Here is a 25,170-nt window from a genome sequence, read left to right on the forward strand (position 1 = left end):
CGTGTGCGCCCTGCCTCTTTTGACAAAGTGGAGAAGGCACTGTATACGTGGTTTCTTGAAATCCGAGCGAAAAATATTCCCGTGGATGGCCCGATGTTAATTGAAAAGGCCAAATGGTTTGCTACGGCTCTTGGCGAAGAGAACTTTTGCGGTGGCACTGGACGGCTGCAACAGTTTAGAAACCGCCACAGCATTGTAGGAAAGGCCATTTCAGGCGAAAGTGGGGCTGTCAGCAGCCAGGAGATGCAGCAGTGGCTTTCTGAGGGGTGGCCGAAGATCACTGAGAAGTTTTCGCCTGCAGAAATCTTCAATGCAGACGAAACTGGTCTCTTTTGGCAAATGTTGCCGAATAAGACACTCGCTCTTCGTGGAACCTCATGCCACGGCGGTAAAATGAGCAAAGTGCGTGTGTTGGTGCTGCTTGCAGCCAACATGGACGGCTCGTGCAAGCTACGGCCATTCGTGATCGGGAAGAGCAAGTCACCACGCTGCTTCAAGAACTGTAAACAGCTTCCCGTCCGCTACGGCTGTAATAGGAAGGCCTGGATGACACGTCAACTCTTTGTTGAATGGCTGCAGGCTTGAGACGCTGAGTTGGGCAAGTCAGGCCGGCGAGTTTGCCTTCTGGTAGACAACTGTTCGGCCCACCAAACGACGTGCAAGCTGCAGCACATCGAACTGAAGTTTCTCCCTCCGAACACCACAGCGAGACTGCAGCCCCTCGACCAGGGTATCATAAAGGCATTCAAGGTAGGCTATCGGAAGCGACTTATTCAACGGCTCCTTGTAAACCTCCGCATGGGAACCGATCTCAAGACTGACCTGCTTGGCGCGATCCAGATGATTACCGGCGCTTGGGGCGACGTGAAGCAGGCCACAGTAGCCAACTGTTTCGGCAAGGCAGGCCTTGAAATGGCCGTAGATGAATGTCCGGAAGCTTTAGATGACGATGAGTGCTTGGAGGACGCGTTTCACGACTTGTCCAATTTTCCCGGCGCCGTCCCGTCCGAAGTTACTGTTGATGACTTCATTAACGCTGACAGCGAAGTTCAAGCGCAGTAGCCGACCTCGCTGATGAGGACATTGTGGCCGGAATAGCTGGCGTTCAAGACGGCGATTCCAGCGACGACGAGGGCAACTGTGTTTTCGAAGAAATGCGTCCATGCACAGCCACTGAACTGGCGTCAGCATTCAGCCTGATTCGGCGCTGTTGCGGCGAAATGGAAGGCACTGGGCTCTCGCACCTGGACAGTATCGAGAAGATTGAGACTAGTGTTTTCAACTTCATTTCCCAGAGGAAAAAGCAGCGCAAAACTAGTAATTTTTTTCCATGAAATAAAGCGCTTTCATATTGTGTGCACATGCTATGTGATTCGCGGCTATTCCAATCGGTAAGCCACAATTTTTTATGATCGCGAGTGGTTTTTTGGCCTATATCTGTTAGAATATAGAATTTTCGCTATATCGAACTATTTTCTGATCCCTGTTGAATTCGATATATCCGGGTTTGACTGTATTGTTATTGACAGTGAACTTTAAAGATTTATTGTATGTCAAGATGTTGCAGCTCGTCGTAGCTATTGCAGGAGTGAGGTGGTGCAAAATAATTTAAACATGATGAGAAACATTTAAACACATGCACGTAATGCACAAACCACGAGTAAACGAAAATGCTGACATACAACACGTGTACATACAGGCAACAACCAATTTTTCGGACGTGTCTTATAATTCGGACGCCTTTGTTCGGACGCTGAACTTCGGACGCTGAAACCCTTTGCCGTTTCATTTTTCAGATTTTTTGCAGTGATCGGCGGACCGAAACAGCATTAATTGAAGCCGCCTTTTTGACTATCTTGCAGCTTTGAACAAGCGCCCTCGTGCATGAATCCACTGGCAGCTGTAGTTGGTCATAGTACACTAAACCCTCAATGTAATGAACTTCAATATAAAAAAATTCTTTTGATATAACAAAGTATTTCATATTTTATAACTTCTTGTCCATAGAATACCATGTATTTTGAACCTCAGTATTAAAGGCCAACTGCAACGAAATTACTTGGGCTAATTTGACTATAAAGGCCTAGCGTATGTTCTCAATGTAATCTTGGCAAAGCCGCAGGGCTGGTGATTGCCTACTTTTGTTATTAGCAGCTATTAAATAGTGCCTATGCAGACGACGCGTGCACCTGGCAGAAAAGCGGTAGTGATGTGGATATGGCAAATACAGTGCTGACCACTTATAACCTTACCGCTTTTAGCACGGGACCGGTTATAGCATGGGTTTTTTGACCACCGATATATCTCCCATAGAACTCAACGTATGTGTGGACCGTTTATTACGTAGACACGTGAAGCAGAAAAACAGTTATAAAGTGGTTCCTTTAAGCATGCGGCCACAAAATCGGCGCACGGAGCACAGCCTTTTCTTAGAGGCGTTGAGCACGGCCCACACGGTTGCCGGACGTTCAAATGTGGAGAAGGGGGAGCGTGGGCATGCGCGTGGAGATCAGTGGCGAAAAGCGAAACAAAAAGGAGTAGAAGGGCAGGAGACTTTAGAGGGAGGAGGGGGAGTGTTTTCGTCACTATAGCAGCGTCCAATCAGGGTGTGCGCTGCGCGGAGTGTGGTGTAGCAGCAATGGCGGCGACAGCGCACTCCTTTTTTTTTTTCCCCACTCTCTGTTGCATTTGGTGTGTGCACGTCATGATCTCGTTGTGTCGTAGTTGTCCTCTGTGCACATGTGTTGTCGGGCTTTTGTCAAAATGGTGTCGGCGGCATCTTCAAGCGGTGTGAGAAAGAGGCATGTCTTATCGCTGGAGACGAAGGAATGTGTTATAAGGGACATAGAAAGTGGGCTGGGGAAGGTGTCGGTGGCGGCCAAAGACAGCGTTTCCGACACAACCGTATCTACCATATGCAAGAACAAGGACAAATTGTGGCAGAAACTGCAGCAAGATTCGTCTTCCCTGTCATGAAAGAAAATATGTGCGTCGAAGTACAAAGACGTGGACGCTGCGCTCTTCAAATGGTTCTGTTAAGTTAGGGCTCAGAGCATACCAGTGAGTGGCCCCTTGCTCCAACAAAAAGCCAAGTCCCTTGGTGCTTTTTTAGGCCACAACGACTTCAACCCACTTAATGGATGGATCCAGCGATTCAAGGATCGCCATGGCATCAGCTGCAAAGTGGTGTGCGGTGAAAGTGGTGACATCAACGACGAGTCCATCGCTGGCTTTTGCAAGCTGGCTTTGCAAGTTCGATGAAGACATGGTGGCAGAGAAGCGACAGGTCATGCTCATTCTCGACAGCTTCACAGCCCACAACATCAAGCCAAAGTTCACAGCAATCAAGTCGAAGTTTCTGCCTGCCAACACTACTGCAAAATGTCAGCCGCTCGACCAGGGTGTCATCGCAACTGTAAAGGCACTTTACAAAAAACGCCTTTGCGAAAGAGTTTTGCTGCGCATGCAGCAGCAGCCTCTTAAAGTGAATTTAAGAGGCGCGATTGATATGGTTGCCACTTCGTGGTGGCAGGTAAAAGCCACTACAATAAGCAAGTGCTTCAACAAAGCAGGCTTCGTGCGCAATGCAGAGGCTCTTGATGCCGATGAGCCGAGCGACAAGGTTGTCGATGAGACGGTAAACACTGACGATGTGTGGTGTGGCCTCGTTGAAAGCAAGTTTGTTTCCGGCACAGACACCTTCCAAGAATATGTTGATGCCGGTGAGTCAGAGCTTCCTGTCTGTGAGGAAGCAAGCATGGATGATGCGATCGACACAGCAGTGGACGGTAGCGCAGAGCTTGCAACCGAAGACGAGTCGGACGACGATGGTTACCAGACGTCAGGCCCAGATGTTCCGTGCAAAGACACTTTGGAATACCTCAGAAAAGTGAAGCTGTACTGCGCAAAGAACAGTTTGAGTGAGAAAGCGCTTCAGTGCTTAAGCCTTGTAAAGGACGAAATTGTTCGAAGTGCTGTTAAAAAAATCTCCGGACGAAAATAACAGCGTTGTTCCGCTGATGCCGCACTTGTCAAGAGAACTTGGTTTCTGTGCTGTGTTGCAATTGTGTTGCGTGTGTGTGTGAGTGAAATATGTAATAAATTGTGTTTGAAAGGTGGGTTGTCCGTTTGGCATAGGCAAAATTCGAAAAAAGCATTTTTTGGTTATAACGTGGTACCGCTTATAGTGCGGACTTTTACAACTCCCGTGACTTACGTTATAAGCGGTCTACACTGTATTGAAAAACCTTATGCAACTGTTGATCTCTCTGTTGCGCCTCGGCAACCAGGCGCATTGCTCGCTCATCACTGGTGAATTGACGGGTATATCTCTCGGCGTGTGTTCTCCCTATTCCGCTTGTGATTTGAGCTGTTGCAAGAACGTCGATGCGTTGCATGGCCGTCGGATGCTCAAATACGTACAGTCGCCGACCAATTTTCCGGACTCCAAAAATTCGGACATGCCCGATTATTCGGTCAGCTTCGCGGCACCGCCATTCTCCCCATAGACCATAATGTATAACAACTGCCGAAAGTTCGGACACCTTGCAACCTCTCGTCTGATTTTTCGGACACTCCTTTAGCCAACTCGGTCGAGAGCACCATGCACCGACTCTGACCGGTGCATGGTTCGACTTGCTGAACGCCATTTTTGTTTTGAACGGAGCTTCCTTGCTGCACCATGAAGTGGCGCTACTGAAAATCCCCGCTCATCATCATCGTTTCTACCTGGTTAGATAGAGCGGCTCTGCAGCAGTTCCGGTTTCAGCTTAGTAAGCCATGTCAAGACAATCCAGCAGCTGATTTGTTTCTTCGCGCAAGACACTGCGAGCAGGCCGCGTTTTTCGTTTGCGTGACTGGTGTTGGCACGGTGGTGTTTGCTTTGTGTGCTGTGTCAAGGTTTCGGTGATCCAACGCAGCATACGTAAACATCGCGTCAAGGGTCTAATGGCGCCGACAGTGCCCGCGCAGACTGCGCTGGGGAATGCCGGCAAGCGGGTGCCGGGAGGCCTAAGATTTGTCGCCTTCCGATGTGCTCCCTACTGACGCGGAAAATGTTCTGCCGAGACCTGCGCAGTGGTTGCATTGCGATTCCGGACACCATCTCATTTGACAGTTTCATAGGTGCTGACACTGCTGTATTGACATGCGCAGAACTCGACGACGGCAAGATCATTCGTCAGGTTTCTGCTGCACCGCCGGACGATGACTCTGAGTCGGAAGATGACGCACCATGTGCTACGCTGCCGTCGCATGCGGAGCGTGTACAAGCAGTGACTGTGCTTTCAACCGCCAATAGTGGCCGTACGACCCTCTCCGAGATTCAGGCTTATCTGATTGCGCGTAAACGGAACAGCGTGCAACGGCGCATTCACGATTTCTTCCAAGCCTACTGCCGAGCCCGAATAAGTGCGTGGAAATAAAGGATTTCATTTTTTTTAATCTGCTTTTTCGGACACCTGTTTATTCGGACATTTTCGCAGTCCCCGTGAGGTCCGAATAAACGGTCGGCGACTGTACTTGAACACTAGCGACGGCTGTTTAGTACACAACGCCGAGTATAGGAAGGCTGAACACATCTTTCCTGTCCCAGATTTCAGAGCGAATGTGTGCACCGTAGTGCAGCAGACCAGCCAACGCACACAAAGCATGTAAACTGCAGTTGACGAAGCTGCACAAGCTAGATTTCAACAGCACAGTGACTTACCCAACAATATCTGCTTGGCAAGTGCTTTCTCGGGGCAACTATAAGTACTATAAGCTGTTATGGTACACGAAAATCAAGGGTAAATTGTATTCAGGGGCAATATTGAGCAATCATTTCCGGTTTTGCATCATCTTCAAGACTTTTCGCGTGCCTCTGGTTTAGACACGTGGAAGTAGATGAACGAAAGCCTTTCTGACACAGCGCCGGAAACGAGCAGGAACTGCATGCTGCATTTTTCATGAAGAAGAATGAGATGTGGCGGCCATGGTGTAGATGCGACGCAAGCCATGCAGGAATGCAATGCTGCCAGAGTGAAATGGGTGAAGGTTTATCACTGCCACAGTCCCGCCTGTCTGGCCGCGAGTTTATGCACACTTAGCACCGAGCCCCTGTAGCTCAGCCATGCCAAGCCTCGGCTACTTATTATCCTTTACTGTAGATGGCGGTAGTTGTCTGATCAGTCGACGAGCCCAGCGCTTCCAGCGTGCCAAGCAGCCGTCGGTTAAGTTGGATACGTCGTGCTGGAAGACCCTAAGATCACTAAAATTTTATCCTGCGCTTTAAACGTGACCCACAGAAGCGCAGTGATCGGTTGCCGCAGCGCTAGTGGACAGGTGCGTAGCGTGCGAGTGCCTCTTTGTTTGTTGAAGACACAAACGAAACACGCTCGCTTCAGTGAACCCGAAAAGCACGCTGCTGGTCAGCCAAGCTAGCATGCAATGCACCCTGTTCCAGCTGATCCGAGCGTGCGATAGGCCATGTTCTATTCCCGTGTGTTCCCCATGTTCCATTCTACTGGACTGTAGAGCGCCCAGTTTCTGCTGATGTAGCGTATATGCGCCACGCATGGATCGTGTCTGTGTTAAGTCGGCCTATACCGCACCTTTAGCTTGGCCACCCCATTGCACTCTTCTTCCAAGGGAAGCAGAACGCATTGAAGCCCTGCTGTTGAATGTAGACAACCAGATAGAGAAACCCGGCTGGACTCGGAGAATCTTAGCATTAAAAGAGCATCGCGGGCGCACAACAGCATTGTCGCAGCGCACGAAGCAGCTAACAAAGTATACTAACTCTGTGACTAGCAGACGTGCTGGACCTGTTCACTGATACACCGGAACGGAATACAAGCAAGGCAAGCAGACAGCGTGTGTGCTGTTTCTCCACATTTTTCACTGTACGTCACTTCTGCCAGGCGATAATGGTGGCGATTTTTTCAGTTTCGGTAGGAAAAACATTGATTTTGTGAGCTCTTTGTGATGCATTGACCTGTGTTTCAAGCTTAAGATTTTGCACAGAGGCTACATGTCTAAATATCTCGAACTGGGCCTTTTACACGGCCAAAAATTTCGTTGCAGTTGGCCTTTAAGAGGAAGCTTTAGCTCGGGCCCAACTCCGACGCGGCCTATTCAAATACATGTAAAACGCAAAAACGTTTTTATGAGATAACCCCTGGACCGATTTTGATGAAATTTGTCGCATTTGAAAGAGAAAGTTAAATTCTAGTGACTGTTGGAAGCGGAATTCCGATTTAGGGCTTGAATTTTCTTAAAACGATTTTCAAATATTTGACCGTTTGAAAAAAATAGAAGCACGAAGTTTATAAATTCATAGCTTTGCATCAAGAACCGATATCGCGATTCTGTAAACGGCATCCATTAGATCATTCAAAGCGGACAAATTCAATATGTCATTTTACATCTTACGTGAATTTATTACGTTGGTTACCACGGTTTTGCAAAAGTTGTATTTCTCTATGATTAAATTTTTTTATATTCATGTGTAACATATCAATTTTGTCAGCTTTAGATGTACTATTAGATGCAATTCACAGAATTGTATTATCATTTTTAGTGGTTAAGTTACAGAGTTGTAAACTTGATAGTTTCGTTTTTTGAAAATTTTCTATTTTTGCCAATTTTTAATAAAAAATTGACGATCTAACTCGAAAATTCGAAACCAACATTCACTAGATTTTAAGTTTGTGTTTCAAATGCAACAAACCTCGTCAAATTTGGTGCAGTGGTTGCCGAGAAAAACGAATTCTCCTTTTACATGTATTTAGATAGGAGCACTTGAGCTAAAGCTTCCTCTTAAGAAATGTGCTTATACACGAGTTCAATAAAATGCAATTTCACTGCCGCTGTGAAGGAGTACCAAGAGAATAAATAAAAACTTCCACAGACGCAGATGGTGAAATTGCTGAATTTCGTGTGGCTGCTTGCACACACACCTATCAAATTGTGTGCCTCACACCTGAGAGCCACCGCGAAAGCGCTGTGGCCTCATGTTTCGTATAAGGTCCAAGTACGATAAGGTCCTATTAAACCCTGCGCACTGTATGCTTTAGGTGCAAGTTAAAGCACGCGAGGGTGAGCCGTGAAGGATGGTGGCGCGTGAGGAGGAGAAGGCAGGCAAGAGCCCAAAGCTCTACCTATTAGACTACAGACGCATACATAGTTCTCTCGTGTCAACTCCACTAAGTGGTTTGAGATTATTTATGTGTGGATCACGTCAAATCACAACAATTTGCTTTATAAAGGCGGGAGTGCACACATTCCAGTTGCATTAATGTAAGTTGGGCCTATCTGCTCTCATGTCTATGTACTGTTACGCCTTAATGAAATGCGAACGAGAAGAATAAAGAACACCTCTTCGGCCTGATTGCGGAAGAGTGAGTTGTGTGATTGTGGTGCACCGTAATGCTAAGTGTGCTCGGCCCCAAAACTACGCCTCTGTGAATGAGCCACATCAGTGTCATGCAGAGGTATGTGGAAAATAAAATTGCTTTCTAGTTTGTTTTCTTGTGTGCGCATTTCAGTCAGCTGTGAATGTACAGAAATACAGTTACTGTTCGATAATTTGACACCAGTAATTCAGAGATGCTTGCTAGATTTTTTTAACAGCTTTGTGGCACTGTCACTGGCCCCATAGACTTAATGTGTAAGGACAACCAACATTTTGGGACACCTAACAAATTGATGTTTGGTAATTCAGTCTCTGCCTGTGCTACTGTGTATTAATTTGGCCACCTGGCTACCGAGTAGAGCCGAAACAACATTTTGGTTTTCATACGTCCTGGTAACAACACGAAACCGAAACTAGCAAATCCTTATTGATATAGCAGTTGGCAATCGCACCCAAACCATAGGTCGAGGTGTAAAAGCCGAAGTTGGGGATCGTCATGGCGATTTCCATGCTTGCAGCATTTATTCATTTGCCTGTTAAATAGCGACATGGTCCCGCCAACTTCAAGTAGCTTCAACTGGTGCCAACCCCATCTGTGAGGTCTGCAATGATTGGGATGGCAATATAGTGCGGGAAGCGCTGGACGCTGACTGTAGCTAAGAAACCCGCGATCATTTGGCTGTCGCAGCACAGTTGATTTCTATTAGTGCTAGAGTAAAACCTCATTAAACCGTACCCCCTTAAACAGTAGTTTCGTTTTAAAAGTAGTAAAGTGAAATCCCTGACTCAGCGGCCATTGAACATAATGTGTTTTGTATCCGCTCAAACAGTACCAGCTTATTGCGTACGTATCGATTAACACATAGTGTTTCCACTTTTCGTCGTGCAAACACGGCGGTGCGTCGTCTCCATCGCGCAGCCCGGCAGAACAAGCCTCAGAGATCTGAACGGCCTCCAAGCGCTCTGTGCGTTCCTGCGTGAAGCCACATCATTTCGGCGGTGTGCCAGAGAGCGTTTTGGCGTCAGGCAAGTGAGGACTCGAGTCATGCCGAAGCTCGGAGAAAGATGCTGGATGCTCAGCATAGAAGAAAAATTGGACATTGTTCGTGCTATCGAACATGACACGAGACAGCGCTGGCACGCTACAGGTATCTGCTGTTGAGTACGGTGCATGGCATTTGGAATGCGAAGAAGTTGCTCGGCAGTGCTGCTGCGACCGTGAAGAGATGTCGGCTACGCGTTTCGACTTTTCGCCATTGTTGCCTCTGTTGTTACCAAAGTGTCGGCTAGCAACAGTGATGAGGACAACACGGAAAGCGGCCGCACGGGCGATTCAGGCCCGACAGTGGCAGAAGCTGGGCCAGCCTCATAAATGCAATCGTCGAGGCAAGAACAGCAGCCCGCAATGAAAAAGGCGCCCCGCGACTTCTGCAGTGCTACCGTGCACGTGCACGGAGAATATGTAATGCCAACGAGGAATCTGCCATGCGAGTGTTTGCCGTGAAGAGGGGGCTTGGCTGAAAAGCTCAGTTTCAGCAAGTTTGAGGCCGCTGTCGTTGCTGCTAGGCCGTCATGGCATCAAACAAAAATACACACAGTGAATAAATACTGCATGTTCTTTCCCCTTTCATCGCACTCTCTCCGAGTTCAGTTTCTGACATGTAAGTGGTCGATCTCATGCTATTTCGGTTAAACAGTACTACCGTTTAGTACATACTTTTTCTGAGCTCCAGCCAACTACGTTTTAACGAGGTTTCACTGTAGGGGAAGAGTCGGTGCAATCAATTGACTGTACTTTTGTATATCTGTACCAACTGCATGACAGTGGTCAAGATCCGGACTGCCCAGGTTGCAGGCAATAGTATGTGCTCACAGCAATGCATTGACAAACTTGGATCATATGCTTGAACAATCATTTTCAAAGATACCTCCACTTTTGCAATATTTCACAGAACTAGCATGAGATGCATTGACATCTGACATCGTTCCCAGCACTGTGCCAAGAATGCCGTTGCTTGTAGACGTCGATGCGCCTGGTGCCAGTTTAACTAAAGTGAAAGTTGTGGTCTCCGCCTATATAGCGGTGCTCCGCCGGGAGTCACCTAGACCACCGCGCGGGTTCGAGGATCCGAGCCCCTCAGGGGGACGATCAGCTCAGCCGCGTGTGTAGCGTGTGCCCGAAGCAGACGCTCGTTCGGTCTCCTCTGGGAGCGAAACAGAGCGCCGCAAGGAGAAGGCCCAGAGTACAAGGAAGGCGTTTATTGTACGACCACCTTGGCGTTCAGGATATACCGTATACACCCGTTTCGGCGCGAGGCTCATGAGCCCAAGCTCCCGCAAGTCAAGGGGTGACACTCAGTATCTCAAAACGCGGTAGCAGGCCGCTATACGGGAGGATGGCTCCCAATGACCGTGCTACCAGGGCAACGTTCTTTCAGCTCGGGGTAGCCTCCGAGGGCGACTCGGCGCAGTACGACCGCGCACGTCAAGTGAGCCGCGTCTCTTTGGCGTAGCCTTCAGAACAGGAGCAGCGAATAGGTACGCAACCGCCTCGGGTCGAGGACCTTCGGCGAGACCGGCCAACCAAAGGGATGACCGGGAGAATGGGAAGTCAGTACGCACCGTTTCGCTGTCCGAGAGCTTCTCCCCGCGTTGCCGCTCCTCGGTCGACTTGAGTCGCCAGGAGAGAGGGAACGCGGGTTCCCACCCAAACAGACCAATCGGGTGAGCCCCTGGACCGTTCGGGGGCGGACGGCAGCAAGTGTTTTACGGTCCCGCTGCCGTTCGGCGCCCTCGGAGGAATGAGAGAGAGGGAAAGCGGTGGACCGCGCGCGCGAAGTTCGAAAGCGACCTCGCCGCGCTCGGCTCCTATGCCCAAAACGTGCTGCGCTATGGCGCTGCAACGAAATGGGCTACGCAGTCCCCACACTCTCCCCTCCTAAATCGCCCTCCCACCGGCCTGACGTGGTCAGACTAGCGGGGCGCGCGCAAACCTCAGGTCAGCCCAAGTTTCTACCATTGCTCGTAAATAGTGGCATGCATGTCTATGTTAAGATAACCATTAAAAAAATAACTACTGATGGATACAAAGAAAACACGAACGGAAACCATTTTATAATGTTACATCAGTATAATATTATTATAAGTCACGGCATATACCCAACGAAAAAAAACACACACACGCGAAAATAAACAAACAAAAACAGCAATACAGGAGCGGGGGGGGGGAAACGGTAATAGTTCCACCCCAACGAAGACTATTTACAATTACACACAGAAAACGCGTATAGTATAGTAGAGTTAAACGCAAAACACAAAATGATAACACAATAAAATAAAATGATAATAGTAAGGGTGGCCCGAACAAGGACAATGGCACTCACGGGAGTCCCATAGGGCGATGTCCGTGCCCACGCTCCCCTGCGCAACGCCCGGTCACGGCCACGAAAGCCCCCCCCAGTTCGTGTATCAGTTCGTCAGTATGACGCGGGGGTGTGGGGGAAGCTCCGCAGCCCGTCACCTTGGTCTTGACGCCCGGTGCCGTATTCTCCTCGATAGCCGCCGTCGGTGTCGCCGCACCGACCATTGCCGCGAAGCCAGGGTTCTCTCGCAAGCGTTGCCGGCACAGGGCCGCCAAATCCGAGTCCGCAATCTTCGGGCCGCTTGGTGCTGGATTGCGGTCGCCAGCACCAGCCTCGAAAAGGGCCCTTTCCCGAGCCCGGTGCAGAGAACCTCGGAAATGGGTCTGTGAGTAGACCGGCGTGGCACATAGCCGGCAACAGCGGACGCCGTCCGGAAGAGGGAACTGTGCCGCCGCCGAGCCGCTCGTTTCAGCCACCGTGTGGCCGCGGAATGGATAGGGCGCCAGGCTCACCTCGCGATCTCGGCGAACCCGCCTCTGCGCCCTCCATGGGGCGCCGCTGCAGAAGGTCAGGGGTGGCGCCCCATCTTGCTGGCACGTCCACGTGGCCACACTCCTCGCAGCCCGGTCCTGGCGCCGAGCACTCGTCTGACCTGGCCGGCGGTTCCTCTTGGATGTCCGGCTCCGCCGAGGGGCCGGGCCGGCCTCAACCAGGTCCCGTTGCGAGCCAAGGGTTTCTTTTGCCCCGGGCCCTGGATGCCGCAGAGCGGAGTCGCCGCGACGGTCGCCGTTTGCGGAGAACTGCAGAGCCATCGATGGTACACCTTGCGCCTCGAAGTCGGGGAGACAAGTGCCCGCGCACAACGCGCAAGAGTTACGGAGGCGCCCGAAAAAAAGCGCGGGAAGCCTCCCTATTCGCCCGTCCGTCTCGACCCCCACCGAGGCGGCCACCAGTGCACATACGGCAGTACACACACACGTAAACGGCGGTTCAAAGTTGCGCTCAGGGCATTGGGCCAGGACCGCCGGCGCAACTCTATCCCGTTACTGTGAGACAGGACCGATGCCGTAAAACATCCCCCCCCCCCCCGCCAGCCGGGGGAAGCGAGGTGGGTCTCGCGTCGCGGGCCGCAGTGGGTTTCGCTCGCCTTCCCCCGGGGAGGTGCGAGTAGGGGCACAAGGTCGGGGATGCCACCGGCGATCTAGGGCGTCCAACGAAGCGCGCACGCACACTCGCCCCGGGCACGGGCGCACTCACACACGCACACACCACCCCCACGCAACACGTTCACAGGAATGCCGCCAGACGCGCGCACACAAAGCGGTTGCGGCCGCGTCGCAGAGCCCGACAAATAAACAACAAGCGTATTGCGCGCCCTTTCGGCAGTCACTCCCGCTGCCGCCCTCAACTAGGATCGCCAGCAGACCACAACCCCGCAACATCGTTACGACTGTCCTCCCGCATGCGCACATCCGGAAGCAACAGCCAGGCGACCGCAGCTTCCCCCTCGAGGGGAAGCTGTAGCCGACGTGCGAACTGGCCTCCCAAACAAAAGAAACACATACAAAACAAAAACCGCGACTCCCCGCCGCGTTCCCGCGACGGCCACAGCCCCGAATGGGCCAGCGAAGAAAACCCGCGACACAGCACTGGCGGCCTGTTCACTACACGGAAAACTGCGGTTCGTCGCTATTTACAGCAAAACAAAACAAGGACGCACACATGCTCATTGGAAAGTACGAGCACTTACATGCACAAAAAAATAAAAAGTATTTACGTAGGAGTAACACGCCATAGCATATACACAATGAAATGAAACATGCACTTAGAGCAAAAATTACTTAGCATGGGCTGCGGCAAGACCTCTTTTCGGGGAACGCCCGTCGAGAAGGAAGTTTGCCTACTGAGGCTGCGCGTTGCCTGAGGGCCTTCGGTGGCGGAGAGGGTCCGCCGTCCGGCGCGATATCACACAGGTGATCGCTTCCTCAGACTGTACCGTTTGTGGTTGGCCACTACGGTTGTGCCCTGTCGCTGGCGCCTTGTGCGAACGGGCTCGGGCGTGAAATCGCCAGCCCGAGCGACATAGGCTTTCAGGTCTGCGACATGGGCACGACTTATTTTCCCCGAAGGGGGACCCTTCAACAAGTACACGAGCGGAGAGCAAACTCTCTGCACTCGGTACGGACCAAGCCACTTAGGTGCCAGCGAGGCTGAGAACCCCTTACTAGCATCGCTAAGCGCGTGGTTCCGCTTCAGGACCAGATCACCCACCTTAAATGAGAGGTGGCGGTGCTTGCGATCGTACTGAGCCTTTTGCTGGGCTCTGGCCTTCGTCAAGCTCTGCCTTGCTCTGCTGAGAGCCTGACAAAGACGGTCCCCAAGCTTCGATGCGTAAGCAGAGCGGTCTGCCTGCGCCTTCTCATCCTCGTGCTGGCGGCGAATTATCCTGGTCATAGGATTCGCCAGCTCCCTTCCAAAATTGAGGAAGGCAGGAGAGAAACCAGTTGAACGATTTTCAGAGGTTCGGATGGCGAACGCGAGCTCGTTCAAGTGGTCAGCCCAATCCTTCTGGCGCTCGGCAAAGGCACAGAGCATGGGTTTGAGCGTTCTGTTCATTCGCTCTGTCAGGTTGGACTGGGGATGGTAGGGCGAAGTAGTGCGGTGATCAATTCCAAAGGAACGGCACGTCGCACCAAACACCCGAGCGGTGAAATAGGACGCATTGTCCGTGATCAGCCTTTCCGGGTAGCCGAACCGATTGAACACTTCTAGGATCTTTCCTAGCACCGCCCGTGCTGTCACCTTCCGAAGAGGAACCAGTTCAACCCATTTCGAAAAATGATCAGCAACTACCAACAAGTAGCTATACCCCTGCTTACTCCTGGGGAAAGGCCCCATTAAATCGCAGGTGGCTATCTGCCACGGACGCACACTGTCAATTGGTTTCATCAGTCCAGGTGGCTTGCCTCCTCGTGATTTCACCATTTGACAGACATGGCAGGAGCGGCAATAGCGGAGTATATCCCGCCTCATGCCCGGCCAGGTCACAGTTTGGCTCAGTTTTGCAAAAACTTTGGAGCCACCCATATGACCGGCCAAGGGTTCGTCGTGAGAGAATCGCAACAGTGTGCCTCTCAGACTCTTGGGGATAACCACCTTAAAGGCGTCTACGGACTCATCATCGGTGGCTATGTACTTCAGCACGAGCCCATCATTATCCAGCAAATATGAATCCCCAGAGGCCACAGCGACACACGCTGGCTTCGCCTCCACCGCGCCCGCTGCAGTACAAGCAGCGTCTCGGCGCTCTGTCTCCCGGAGACCGTCGCTCAAAGCGCGACAAAACGGGTCATTTTGCTGGGCCGTCAGTAGCTCTTTCCGGCTGAATGCGATTCCAGTACCCACGCAGGCGGGCCTAGTCTCGTCCCCACTCAGGACTGCAGCCATCCCTACCGCCCGCGTTGGCGTCGTGGGTTCGCTTTCAAGAAGCTCCCCCTCTCGCCTGCTCTGCGGCACGCTGCTTGCCTGGATAGCGGCACGGGTTTGCCCGTTTGCGGGCTCTCCCTTCTCACCGCTCGGCGGCTCGGCCACCGTCTCGCCCCTGATACTTGCTGGCGCAAAGGCGCCGCCATCGACTGTCGCACCTAGAGGAAGGCTCCCGGTGGACAATGGAGCACGAGATAGCGCGTCAGCTACCACGTTGGTGCTCCCCTTTCGATATTGCACTGACAAGTCATAATGCTGTATCAGGAGGGCCCAGCGCGCGAGCCGGCCCGCAGGCTCGCGGAGCCGCATCAGCCAGCTTAGCGCACTGTGGTCTGTTTGCACGACAAATTTCGTCCCGTCAAGGTAGACATCGAACTTACGTAGTGCAAACACGATGGCGAGGCATTCCTTCTCGGTCACGGAATAATTCCTCTCCGAGGGTGTTAAGGAGCGGCTGGCAAAGGCCAGCGGTTGCAACACGCCATCAAATACCTGTAGGAGGACGGCTCCTAATCCCAAATCGCTCGCGTCAGTCTGGACAACGAACTCTCTGGTCAGGTCGGGGAGCCGGAGCTGCGCTGTCTCCGCAATGGCGCTAGACAGACGGCGAAACGCCTCTTGCTGCTCAGGTCCCCAATGCCACTCGACAGACTTTCCCAATAGCTTGGTCAAGGGTGCCTGCACTCGGGCACAGGACGGAATGAACGACCTGTAGTAGTTGGCCATTCCCAGAAAGCGGCGCAGGCCGCGTACGTCCTTTGGCACGGGAAAATCGAGTATGGCTCGAAGTTTCTCCCCGTCCGGCTCAATGGAGCCGCTGCCCAGCGTAAACCCGAGTAATTGAACTCGAGTTTGCGCGATTTGGGATTTCGCCGGATTCAAAGTCATCCCGGCTGCCCACACCCTCTCGAGCACATCGGCAACATGGGTCAAGTGCTCTTTGAAGGTTCGTGAATAGATCACGATGTCGTCGAGGTAGCATAAGCAGTGTGACCACTTGGCTTCCCCGAGAACGCGGTCCATCAGCCTTTGAAAGGTCGCCGGACCATTACAGAGGCCAAAGGGCATACGAGTAAACTCGAACAACCCTCTGTGGCACGTGAACGCGGTCTTGCACCGGTCACGATCATCCATCCGGACCTGTAGGTAACCTTTGGAGGCATCTAGCGTAGTGAAGTACCTCGCACTGCCCAGGTTTCCTACAATGGAGCTAATCGTCGGGAGCGGGTAGGCATCCTTTCGAGTCACTACGTTCAGATGGCGGTAGTCTACGCAAAGGCGCTGACTGCCATCTTTCTTAGGCACCAACACAATTGGAGACGCCCAGGCACTGGAAGAGCGTCGGATAATGTCCGTCGCTAGCATCTCATCCAGCAAACCGTCAATCACCTGCCTCTTGGCCAGACTGACAGGCCTAGGGTTGCACTTCAGTGGAAGCGCATCACCGGTTTCGATCTTGTGGCTCACTAGATCGGTACAGCCAGGTAGATCGGTGAATAGCTCATCGTATTGGCGTAATAGTGACGACAACCGAGCCTTCTGTGCACCACCCAAGTGAACCGCACTGGCGGCCAACGGGTGCAGTGCCTTAACGTGCCGTGCCGCTTTATGCCAATAGGGGCTAGGAGCAGGCGAGCGCACAGCGCAGGGGCTTGCCCCCGAACTTTGCGCGCGGCACGGTCCAAACGCCTCTTCTGCACGGGCAAGAGTCGGCGCCGGCGGGCTGATGAACGGCTTAAGCGAAGAAAAAGGTCCGTCGCGATAGCCACCATTAGCAATGTCCACTACGATCCCGGTTTTCAGGAGAAAGTCCCGTCCGAGAATCACAGGAACACTGAGCCCTGGGAGGTGAATGAAACGCGTGCGTCTCAGTCGTTCCCCCCATCTGACGGTCAGCCTTGCGGCGCCTGCCGAATGGGCCACGCCTTTCGCAAGGTTGAAAGTCGTTCGGCTGTCTCTCAAGCGCACTGCGTGCTTGCTCAAATGGGAGAAAGCCTCATCGCCGAACAACGAGGCGCTAGCGCCCGTGTCCAGTAGCGCCGCAAATTCACGACCAGCAAGGGTGATCGGAATAAATGGCGCGTGCGCACCTGCATCACAGCTTGCCCGGTACGCACAGGGAGCTGACAAGGGTTCGGCCGATCGTGCGCTCACGAGCGACCGCGGTTTCCGTTTCCCTGCCTCGCCGGAGGCCTGTCAACGGTGCACTCCCTTGCCATGTGACCCCGCTGCGAACAGCGGAAACAGCGCATTCCAGCCCGATCTCGATCACGGGCTGGATCAGCTGCTCTCCTCCCGGGTTGGTTCGACGGAGTGCCGCGGGGCTCTCTGTTTTGAGGCTCCCCAACGCGATAAGACGGATGACGTCCGTTTACGCGCGTTTCGAGCGACGGCGTAGTCAAAGCCACGCGCCTCTCATAGGAGAACGGGTCCAGAGCTCGTTCGCTCAGCTCCCAGTTGTTCGTCCCGCTTGTTGCTGCACAGGCAGCCTCAGCGGGGCGCCGGGGGGGAAAGAGCATGGCTCCACCCCACGCACAGCGCGGCTCAAGGGCCTCGCTGACCGGCGGTGGCGGGCGGTACGCACGAGTGGAGAGAATGTCCCCCTGTATGCGCTTCGCCTCGGCGGCCAGTTCCTCTAAATCACGGAACCGACTGCCACGCAGGTAGGCCGAAAAAGTCGGATGTGCCTGCCGTATCACCCGGTCGACGCGTTCCTCGTTTGAGGCTTGGGGCTCAGCGATAGAGAACAACTCTTCCATCGCTCGCACATATTCCTGCAATGACTCATCCGGAGCCTGTGTGCGTCGCTCCAGCTCTCGCCGCATCCTACCATGGTAGTCTGCGGGTAGGAATTCGCGTAGGAAGGCCACGCGAAATTCCCCGAGGTTTGCTGCTCGGTGGCCGACAAGTCGATACCACCTGGCAGCCGCATCAGTCAGTGCTGCGGGAACGACGCGTCCCAGCACCTCGTGTTCATCCAATCCCAGGGCTCTTTGATAATGCGCCAGGTTTTCTATGAATTCTCGGGCACTCACCAGATCGCCGTATCCACGGTATATCGGAATGGCCAACTTTACCGCTGGGCGAGTGAGCCTCGGCGTAGCGACAAGGGCTTTCACCGCCTCAGAGAGGGTTTGGATCATGCCTGCAGCGTTGCGCAGCAACGTGTCTGCTCCAGGTTCGCAGGAAACTGTTGGAGCGTTGCAGGTGCTCTCGAGCGAAGGAGCTATGGCTCCCAACTCGATAAGCGGCGCGGAATCCAAGGGGGTTCCGTCCGCGCCAGCCCCGGAACAAATGTGGTTCCTAGGGGGACCGTCCCGTTGTCTTCCGTCGCTACCGAGAGCGGCGGAGTCGCTTAAGCCACGTTCGGCCAGCGTTGACAAAATGGGTCGTTGCTCCGATGCTGCGCCACTGGGCGCTGCACCACGCACTCCAAAGGGAGCCTGAGAAGCAGAATTGTTTCTGGAACGGCTGGGTGCCCCACAGGGGGTCACAGCTGACCACGGTGCCTTCTCACTGCTCAACGTGTTCGCAGCCAACGGGCAGAACTCGGAAATGGCTGAGGCCACTGTACCGATCTGCCCACCGTGAGCTCCACAGGGAGCCGATGAGGGGCGAAGTGGCAACAGACTGCCGCTAGCTCCACTGGGAACAGCTGTAGGCAGCGGTGCCGACACGCACGGTTCGGGGAGCGCCAAGGCTCCGTTCGCGTACTGAGCTACGTCCACTCCAGTGGGAGCAGTATCATAGCGCCTCGCTGTCGTGTTCACCCCACTGGGGGCGGCAGTACGCGAGCGTGAGTTTATGCTCGGCTCGAGGGGGGACAAGGCCCCGGTCTCGCGCAAAGCAACGTCTGCTAACGTAATGAGGGGACAACGGCCGCTCTGGTTAGCAGACATGGTGCGGTCAGCCAGATCGCTCAGGCGTTAAGGCTTTCCAAATGAGTTGCCAGAAATGTGCAGGTACGCAAAATTCGTGAAGAGCAAGGCTCCGTTCACAAACGTGCTACGTCCGCTCCAGTGGGAGCGATAGCGTAGCACCACGCTTTCTTTTCAACCCCAATATGGGCTGCAGCGAGCGTGCGCGAGAATGATTCTGCCAGCAAACGAACTTATGCGCCACTTTGTGATCTCTCTCACGTGGTGTTCCTATGGGAACAACCTAGACCACCACGCATGCCGAGGATCCGAGCCCCAAAGGGACCGATACGCTCAGCCGCGTGTGTTGCAGGCGACACTTCGTGGTCTCTCTCACGTGGTGTTCCTTAAAGGTCCACCTATAGACCACCACGCGCGCCGAGGATCCGATCCCGCAGGAACGATACGCTCAGCTGCGTGTGTTTCGTGTGCCCGAAGTGGACGCTCGTTCGGTACTTTGCAGAGAGTCGTCCGATAGCGGAAAGCAGCAAAGGGGCCGCAGTGGCTAGCGAACTGACACGACAAGTCAAATCGCAAAGGCGACTAACTCAGCAATGTGCTGTAGCCAACGCTACAAGGTGGCGACGAACTGCTGTTAGCTCCGCAGGGAGCCGTTAGGGCAGTTGTGCCAACATGCACAATTTGGGGGAAGCAAGGCTCCGTTCCCAAACGTGCTACGTCCACTCCAGTGGGAGCGATAGCGTAGCACCACGCTGTGTTTTCAACCCCAATGTGGGCTGCAGCGAGCGTGCGCGAGAATGATTCTGCCAGCAAACGAACTTATGCGCCACTTTGTGATCTCTCTCACGTGGTGTTCCTATGGGAACAACCTAGACCACCACGCATGCCGAGGATCCGAGCCCAAAGGGACCGATACGCTCAGCCGCATGTGTTGCAGGCGACACTTCGTGGTCTCTCTCACGTGGTGTTCCTTAAGGGTCCACCTATAGACCACCACGCGCGCCGAGGATCCGATCCCGCAGGAACGATACGCTCAGCTGCGTGTGTTTCGTGTGCCCGAAGTGGACGCTCGTTCGGTACTTGGCAGAGAGTCGTCCGATAGCGAAAGGCGGCAAGGGGCCGCAATGGCTAGCGGAACTGACACTACGAGTCAAATCGCAAAGGCGACTAACTCAACAATGTGCTGTAGCCAACGCTACAAGGTGGGGACGAACTGCTGTTAGCTCCGCAGGGAGCCGTTACAGGCAGTTGTACCAACATGCACAATTTGGGGGAAGCAAGGCTCCGTTCCCAAACGCACTACGTCCGCTCCAGTGGGAGCGATAGCGTAGCACCACGCTGTGTTTTCAACCCCAATGTGGGCTGCAGCGAGCGTGCGCGAGAATGATTCTGCCAGCAAACGAACTTATGCGCCACTTTGTGATCTCTCTCACGTGGTGTTCCTATGGGAACAACCTAGACCACCACGCATGCCGAGGATCCGAGCCCAAAGGGACCGATACGCTCAGCCGCGTGTGTTGCAGGCGACACTTCGTGGTCTCTCTCACGTGGTGTTCCTTAAGGGTCCACCTATAGACCACCACGCGCGCCGAGGATCCGATCCCGCTGGAACGATACGCTCAGCTGCGTGTGTTTCGTGTGCCCGAAGTGGACGCTCGTTCGGTACTTGGCAGAGGGTCGTCCGAAAGCGGAAAGCAGCAAAGGGCCACTCTTGCTACCAGACCTGACGCGGCGAGCCTGATCGTTAAAGCGTTCTGGCTCGGCTATCAAGCGGCCAAAGGCTTAATGAGCCCTTGGCCCCACGTTGGGCGCCACTTTGTGGTCTCCGCCTATATAGCGGTGCTCCGCCGGGAGTCACCTAGACCACCGCGCGGGTTCGAGGATCCGAGCCCCTCAGGGGGACGATCAGCTCAGCCGCGTGTGTAGCGTGTGCCCGAAGCAGACGCTCGTTCGGTCTCCTCTGGGAGCGAAACAGAGCGCCGCAAGGAGAAGGCCCAGAGTACAAGGAAGGCGTTTATTGTACGACCACCTTGGCGTTCAGGATATACCGTATACACCCGTTTCGGCGCGAGGCTCATGAGCCCAAGCTCCCGCAAGTCAAGGGGTGACACTCAGTATCTCAAAACGCGGTAGCAGGCCGCTATACGGGAGGATGGCTCCCAACGACCGTGCTACCAGGGCAACGTTCTTTCAGCTCGGGGTAGCCTCCGAGGGCGACTCGGCGCAGTACGACCGCGCACGTCAAGTGAGCCGCGTCTCTTTGGCGTAGCCTTCAGAACAGGAGCAGCGAATAGGTACGCAACCGCCTCGGGTCGAGGACCTTCGGCGAGACCGGCCAACCAAAGGGATGACCGGGAGAATGGGAAGTCAGTACGCACCGTTTCGCTGTCCGAGAGCTTCTCCCCGCGTTGCCGCTCCTCGGTCGACTTGAGTCGCCAGGAGAGAGGGAACGCGGGTTCCCACCCAAACAGACCAATCGGGTGAGCCCCTGGACCGTTCGGGGGCGGACGGCAGCAAGTGTTTTACGGTCCCGCTGCCGTTCGGCGCCCTCGGAGGAATGAGAGAGAGGGAAAGCGGTGGACCGCGCGCGCGAAGTTCGAAAGCGACCTCGCCGCGCTCGGCTCCTATGCCCAAAACGTGCTGCGCTATGGCGCTGCAACGAAATGGGCTACGCAGTCCCCACAAAGTATCCCCGAAAGTATTCATTCGAAGGTATGTATAGCTGGTGAGTGGCTGCCTCAGCTGCTGGAGGTGGCGTGTTTGCAACCACATGGCCGCTGGTTACACGCAGATTATTCAAGTTGGCACGAGTGCCCCCCAGCCCAGCACTGGGCTTTCTTGAGGGGCGAATTATCCTGGGAAAGAGCTTGCGTCGTGCAGATCCCATCAAACATTGTGAGCGCAACAAAACCCTGAAAACTGGCCACTCCCGTGGCAACACTTTTTCATATGGTGTCTCACTGCCACCTATAGGTGGGGACGCCCTCAGGTTGGGGAGAAACGCCCCTTTAAAAGCAGGTTGACAGCATCACTAAATAAATTAATAAATAATGGCCCAGCTATTTTTTGGCCACTTTAGAAATAAGTTCTTATTTTCTTGCGAATGTGATATCTTGGACTCTGATTATTCGGTCATTTATTGGTCCCCGGTGAGCCTGAATTACAGGTCTGCGACTGTCGTAAGACGGGCACAACTGCTCATGCGTAGACACTTTAGCATCTTGAAAAAAATGCAGGTGCGTTGCAGCTGGATTTTGTGACCTAGAGTGAATGAACCGGTTCTTTGTCTGCGCAGAGGAGGTGTGCCTAAAGCGAGCCCTCATCTCGGAAGAGGACGACCTCGGGCCAATGGGCGGCCGACAGCTGCTGCTGCAAACTGAGGACCAGCTGCTAGCAGACAGCTTTGTGCAACTGGAGCCCCCTCTTTCCGAGGAGGACTACGCCTTCACTCTCGACCAGGCTGAGGGCATCGCTGACCTGTTCGACGATTACGACTTTTCCGACCTCTGCCCCCCGTCCAAGTGATGGCGTGTCTCTCCTTTATGATTCCAACCCACCCCCCGACTCTGTCTGTCTGTGCCGACAAGTACAAAAAAACAGGCGCCGTGCCGTTGCCGGCTCTTCCCCCGGTGACGCCCTTTCCCCTTCCCCTCTCCACATAGCACTGCCACAGCATGCACGTGCACGCATCGTTTCCTACTCGTGCATAAGTGCAAGTGGCCAACATAGTGTACAGTACTGTCCATGGGAAATCAAACATGTTGAGCCTATGTTGGGGTTTCTAAGTGATTCTCCGCCACATGTGTGTGTGTGTGACCTTGTCTTTTCCTGCTATCTGTTGTTCGTGTCTGTGTGTTGAGTCTGTTGTTTGTTTGTTTCGTTCATTTTCTACTCTGCTGTTTTATATTTATGCTTTTGACAGATAGTTTTTAGACTGCGTCCTCTCTTGTTTGAGGATGAACTGTGGTGTTCTTTTGCTTGGCTTATTGTGGGGCGCATCAGAAGAAAGATACACATCAATTGTCTACTCGCTGGTGCTGCCTCTGGAATGAAGTTTTACTAAGTGTATCTTAGTCGTGTTTAAGGAACCCGTTTGCTGTTGATGTGGTGCTGCATCACCGAGTGCTGCAGCTTGGTGGAAGTCTTCATGTGCGTGCCTGTGCTGTGAAGAAGTCTTGCCGTTGTTGCCTTCGAAAGCACACAAGCTCACGCAGCCTACATGTGTAGTTACAAACTAGCTCGGCTGCAGCAGAAAGCATGAACATTATTATAGCGGAATGTTTGTGCAATTTTGCGTTTCTGTGCTTTTATTTATCTTTCTTTGGCCACATTAGGGGCATTACGAAGGAGGTTGCCATCTGCCCTCCGGTGATGGTTGCAGAGCCGGGTTGACTCAGTCATTTTAGTCTTATATTTTGTGCCATTAGTATGGCATTGAAACAGGGACGTTTTGAAAGCTGCAGGTACTTGGTCTTGCTGTTTGGATGTATTATTTTCCATTCAGGGTGCTATGATATAACAGTGCAGTCAGCTTACATAGCGAAATGATGGTACTGTCTTTCAGCATTGAATTTTGATTTTTTTTAGCAGCATGGACATTTCGGTAGGTGACATGGACTTTTGGTTACTGCTGCTTTCAATTGTATAAAGCTTTATTTATCACTTTGTCACTTTAAGATCGGCTGATGGCAGTGCTCCCTTGGTGCTGAAAGATCAGAATCTTGTTTGTGCGAGCAGGGGCAGGGATTGGGGAGTTCCAATGATTCCTCTTTGAGCAGCCTGTCACATTGCTGATAAGTCTTGTTCTATAGCTCTATCAGTGCCATCAGCTTACTGCTGCCAAAAAAAAAAGAAAAGTTTGCAATCTTTGATTTCAAAGGTACACGAATATTTTGACAGCTGGCATTTTAGTACCTCTGGGATAACTGACTTGTGAGCAGGCAGAGGAGTCGCAGTTTCAGAAGGAGCTCAGAATTTGAAGTCACTGTTCACAGAGAAATTGAAAGGGAAGTGAAAAGGCACCGTGTAAGCAGGTTGTGTCCTTTTATTTAGGCTGCTGGCTACCTAGCGAGTTTAGATCAAATTGGTGCTTCTTGCTTGCTGATAGCGCTGGTACTAGTTAAGGTTTGGTACAGGTTAGGGTTTTTCACCACAGAGATACATCTGCCTTGAAGCTGCATGCGGGCATGAGTGATCCCTTGGCTCTTGAGACAGAGACCCTTGACGTGTATGCCATAAGATAACTTTCAAAACTACATGGAGGTGGCTGTGTTTAAGTTCAGCTGCACTATGTTTTTATGTGAAGAGTCTATTTCTAAGTCAGGCCTTGTGTGCCATGGTGCCCACACGTGGCAGCACTTTGAACAGTCATTAATGCAGGCTTCGCCTGTGCTCGTGGGATCTGTGGTAACTGGTCCAGCCCTATTGCAGATGTGAACCTGTAAATGAAGCAGTAGTCGGAAAAGGCTCTCGTTTATGACCACCTTAATGGTGTTTTTAGGACTGTCTGAAAGAACAACCTGACCACCATGTGCTCAGCAGTAATGCTAGTTTGGTTAAGGTTAAATTAGTCGTGCATTTCTGCTTGACAGTGTGGAGTACGCAGCATTTTTCTTTAGCATTCTCATGCTTCATGCGTTAGCATAGCAGCTTGGGCAGTAACTTGAGCTGCTTACCCAACTGTAGCTGGAGCGCACCATTTGATGTCACTTTTCTCTGTGTGCACTGGGTGCAAACTGAAATTGTTGGTCACACATCAGGGTGTGAGGAATGCTGTAAATGAGTGCATGCAGAAAGATGTTACGCAAGTGTGCTCATAAACATAGGTAAACCTCGCTCTCTTCACTTGGCTAACCTAAGTGCTCGGTGCCTGCGACATGCTGAAGGAATGGAGGCAGTGTGCTGTGTTCTGCCTCCCATAAAGTGTCCTTTGTCGCAGTACATTTAATGTGCCATCACGCTCTTCTTCAGGTTGGTCCTCGGTTGCTTTCCTGCTTTGCGTTAAGAAGGCTGTTAACACTGCAGGTTCACCTATACGATGAGAGACAGCTTG

The 25,170-nt window shown here is 52.8% G+C and overlaps 1 protein-coding gene across 2 annotated transcripts in view; it reads left to right on the forward strand.

Annotated features, from left to right (window-relative positions):
* LOC142580068 (transcription factor E2F2-like) overlaps positions 1-23,974 on the forward strand; it is a 65,330-nt gene extending 41,356 nt beyond the window's left edge. For both annotated transcript variants that reach the window (XM_075690836.1, XM_075690837.1), the window contains exon 7: positions 22,414-23,974. In XM_075690836.1, coding sequence (XP_075546951.1) covers positions 22,414-22,643 — 230 coding nt within the window. In that variant the 3' untranslated portion in view covers positions 22,644-23,974. The remainder of the gene's footprint in view (positions 1-22,413) is intronic.
* The last annotated feature ends 1,196 nt before the right edge of the window (positions 23,975-25,170 follow it).

The sequence above is a fragment of the Dermacentor variabilis genome, chromosome 4, assembly GCF_050947875.1.
Source record: "Dermacentor variabilis isolate Ectoservices chromosome 4, ASM5094787v1, whole genome shotgun sequence".
Classification (NCBI taxonomy): domain Eukaryota; kingdom Metazoa; phylum Arthropoda; class Arachnida; order Ixodida; family Ixodidae; genus Dermacentor; species Dermacentor variabilis.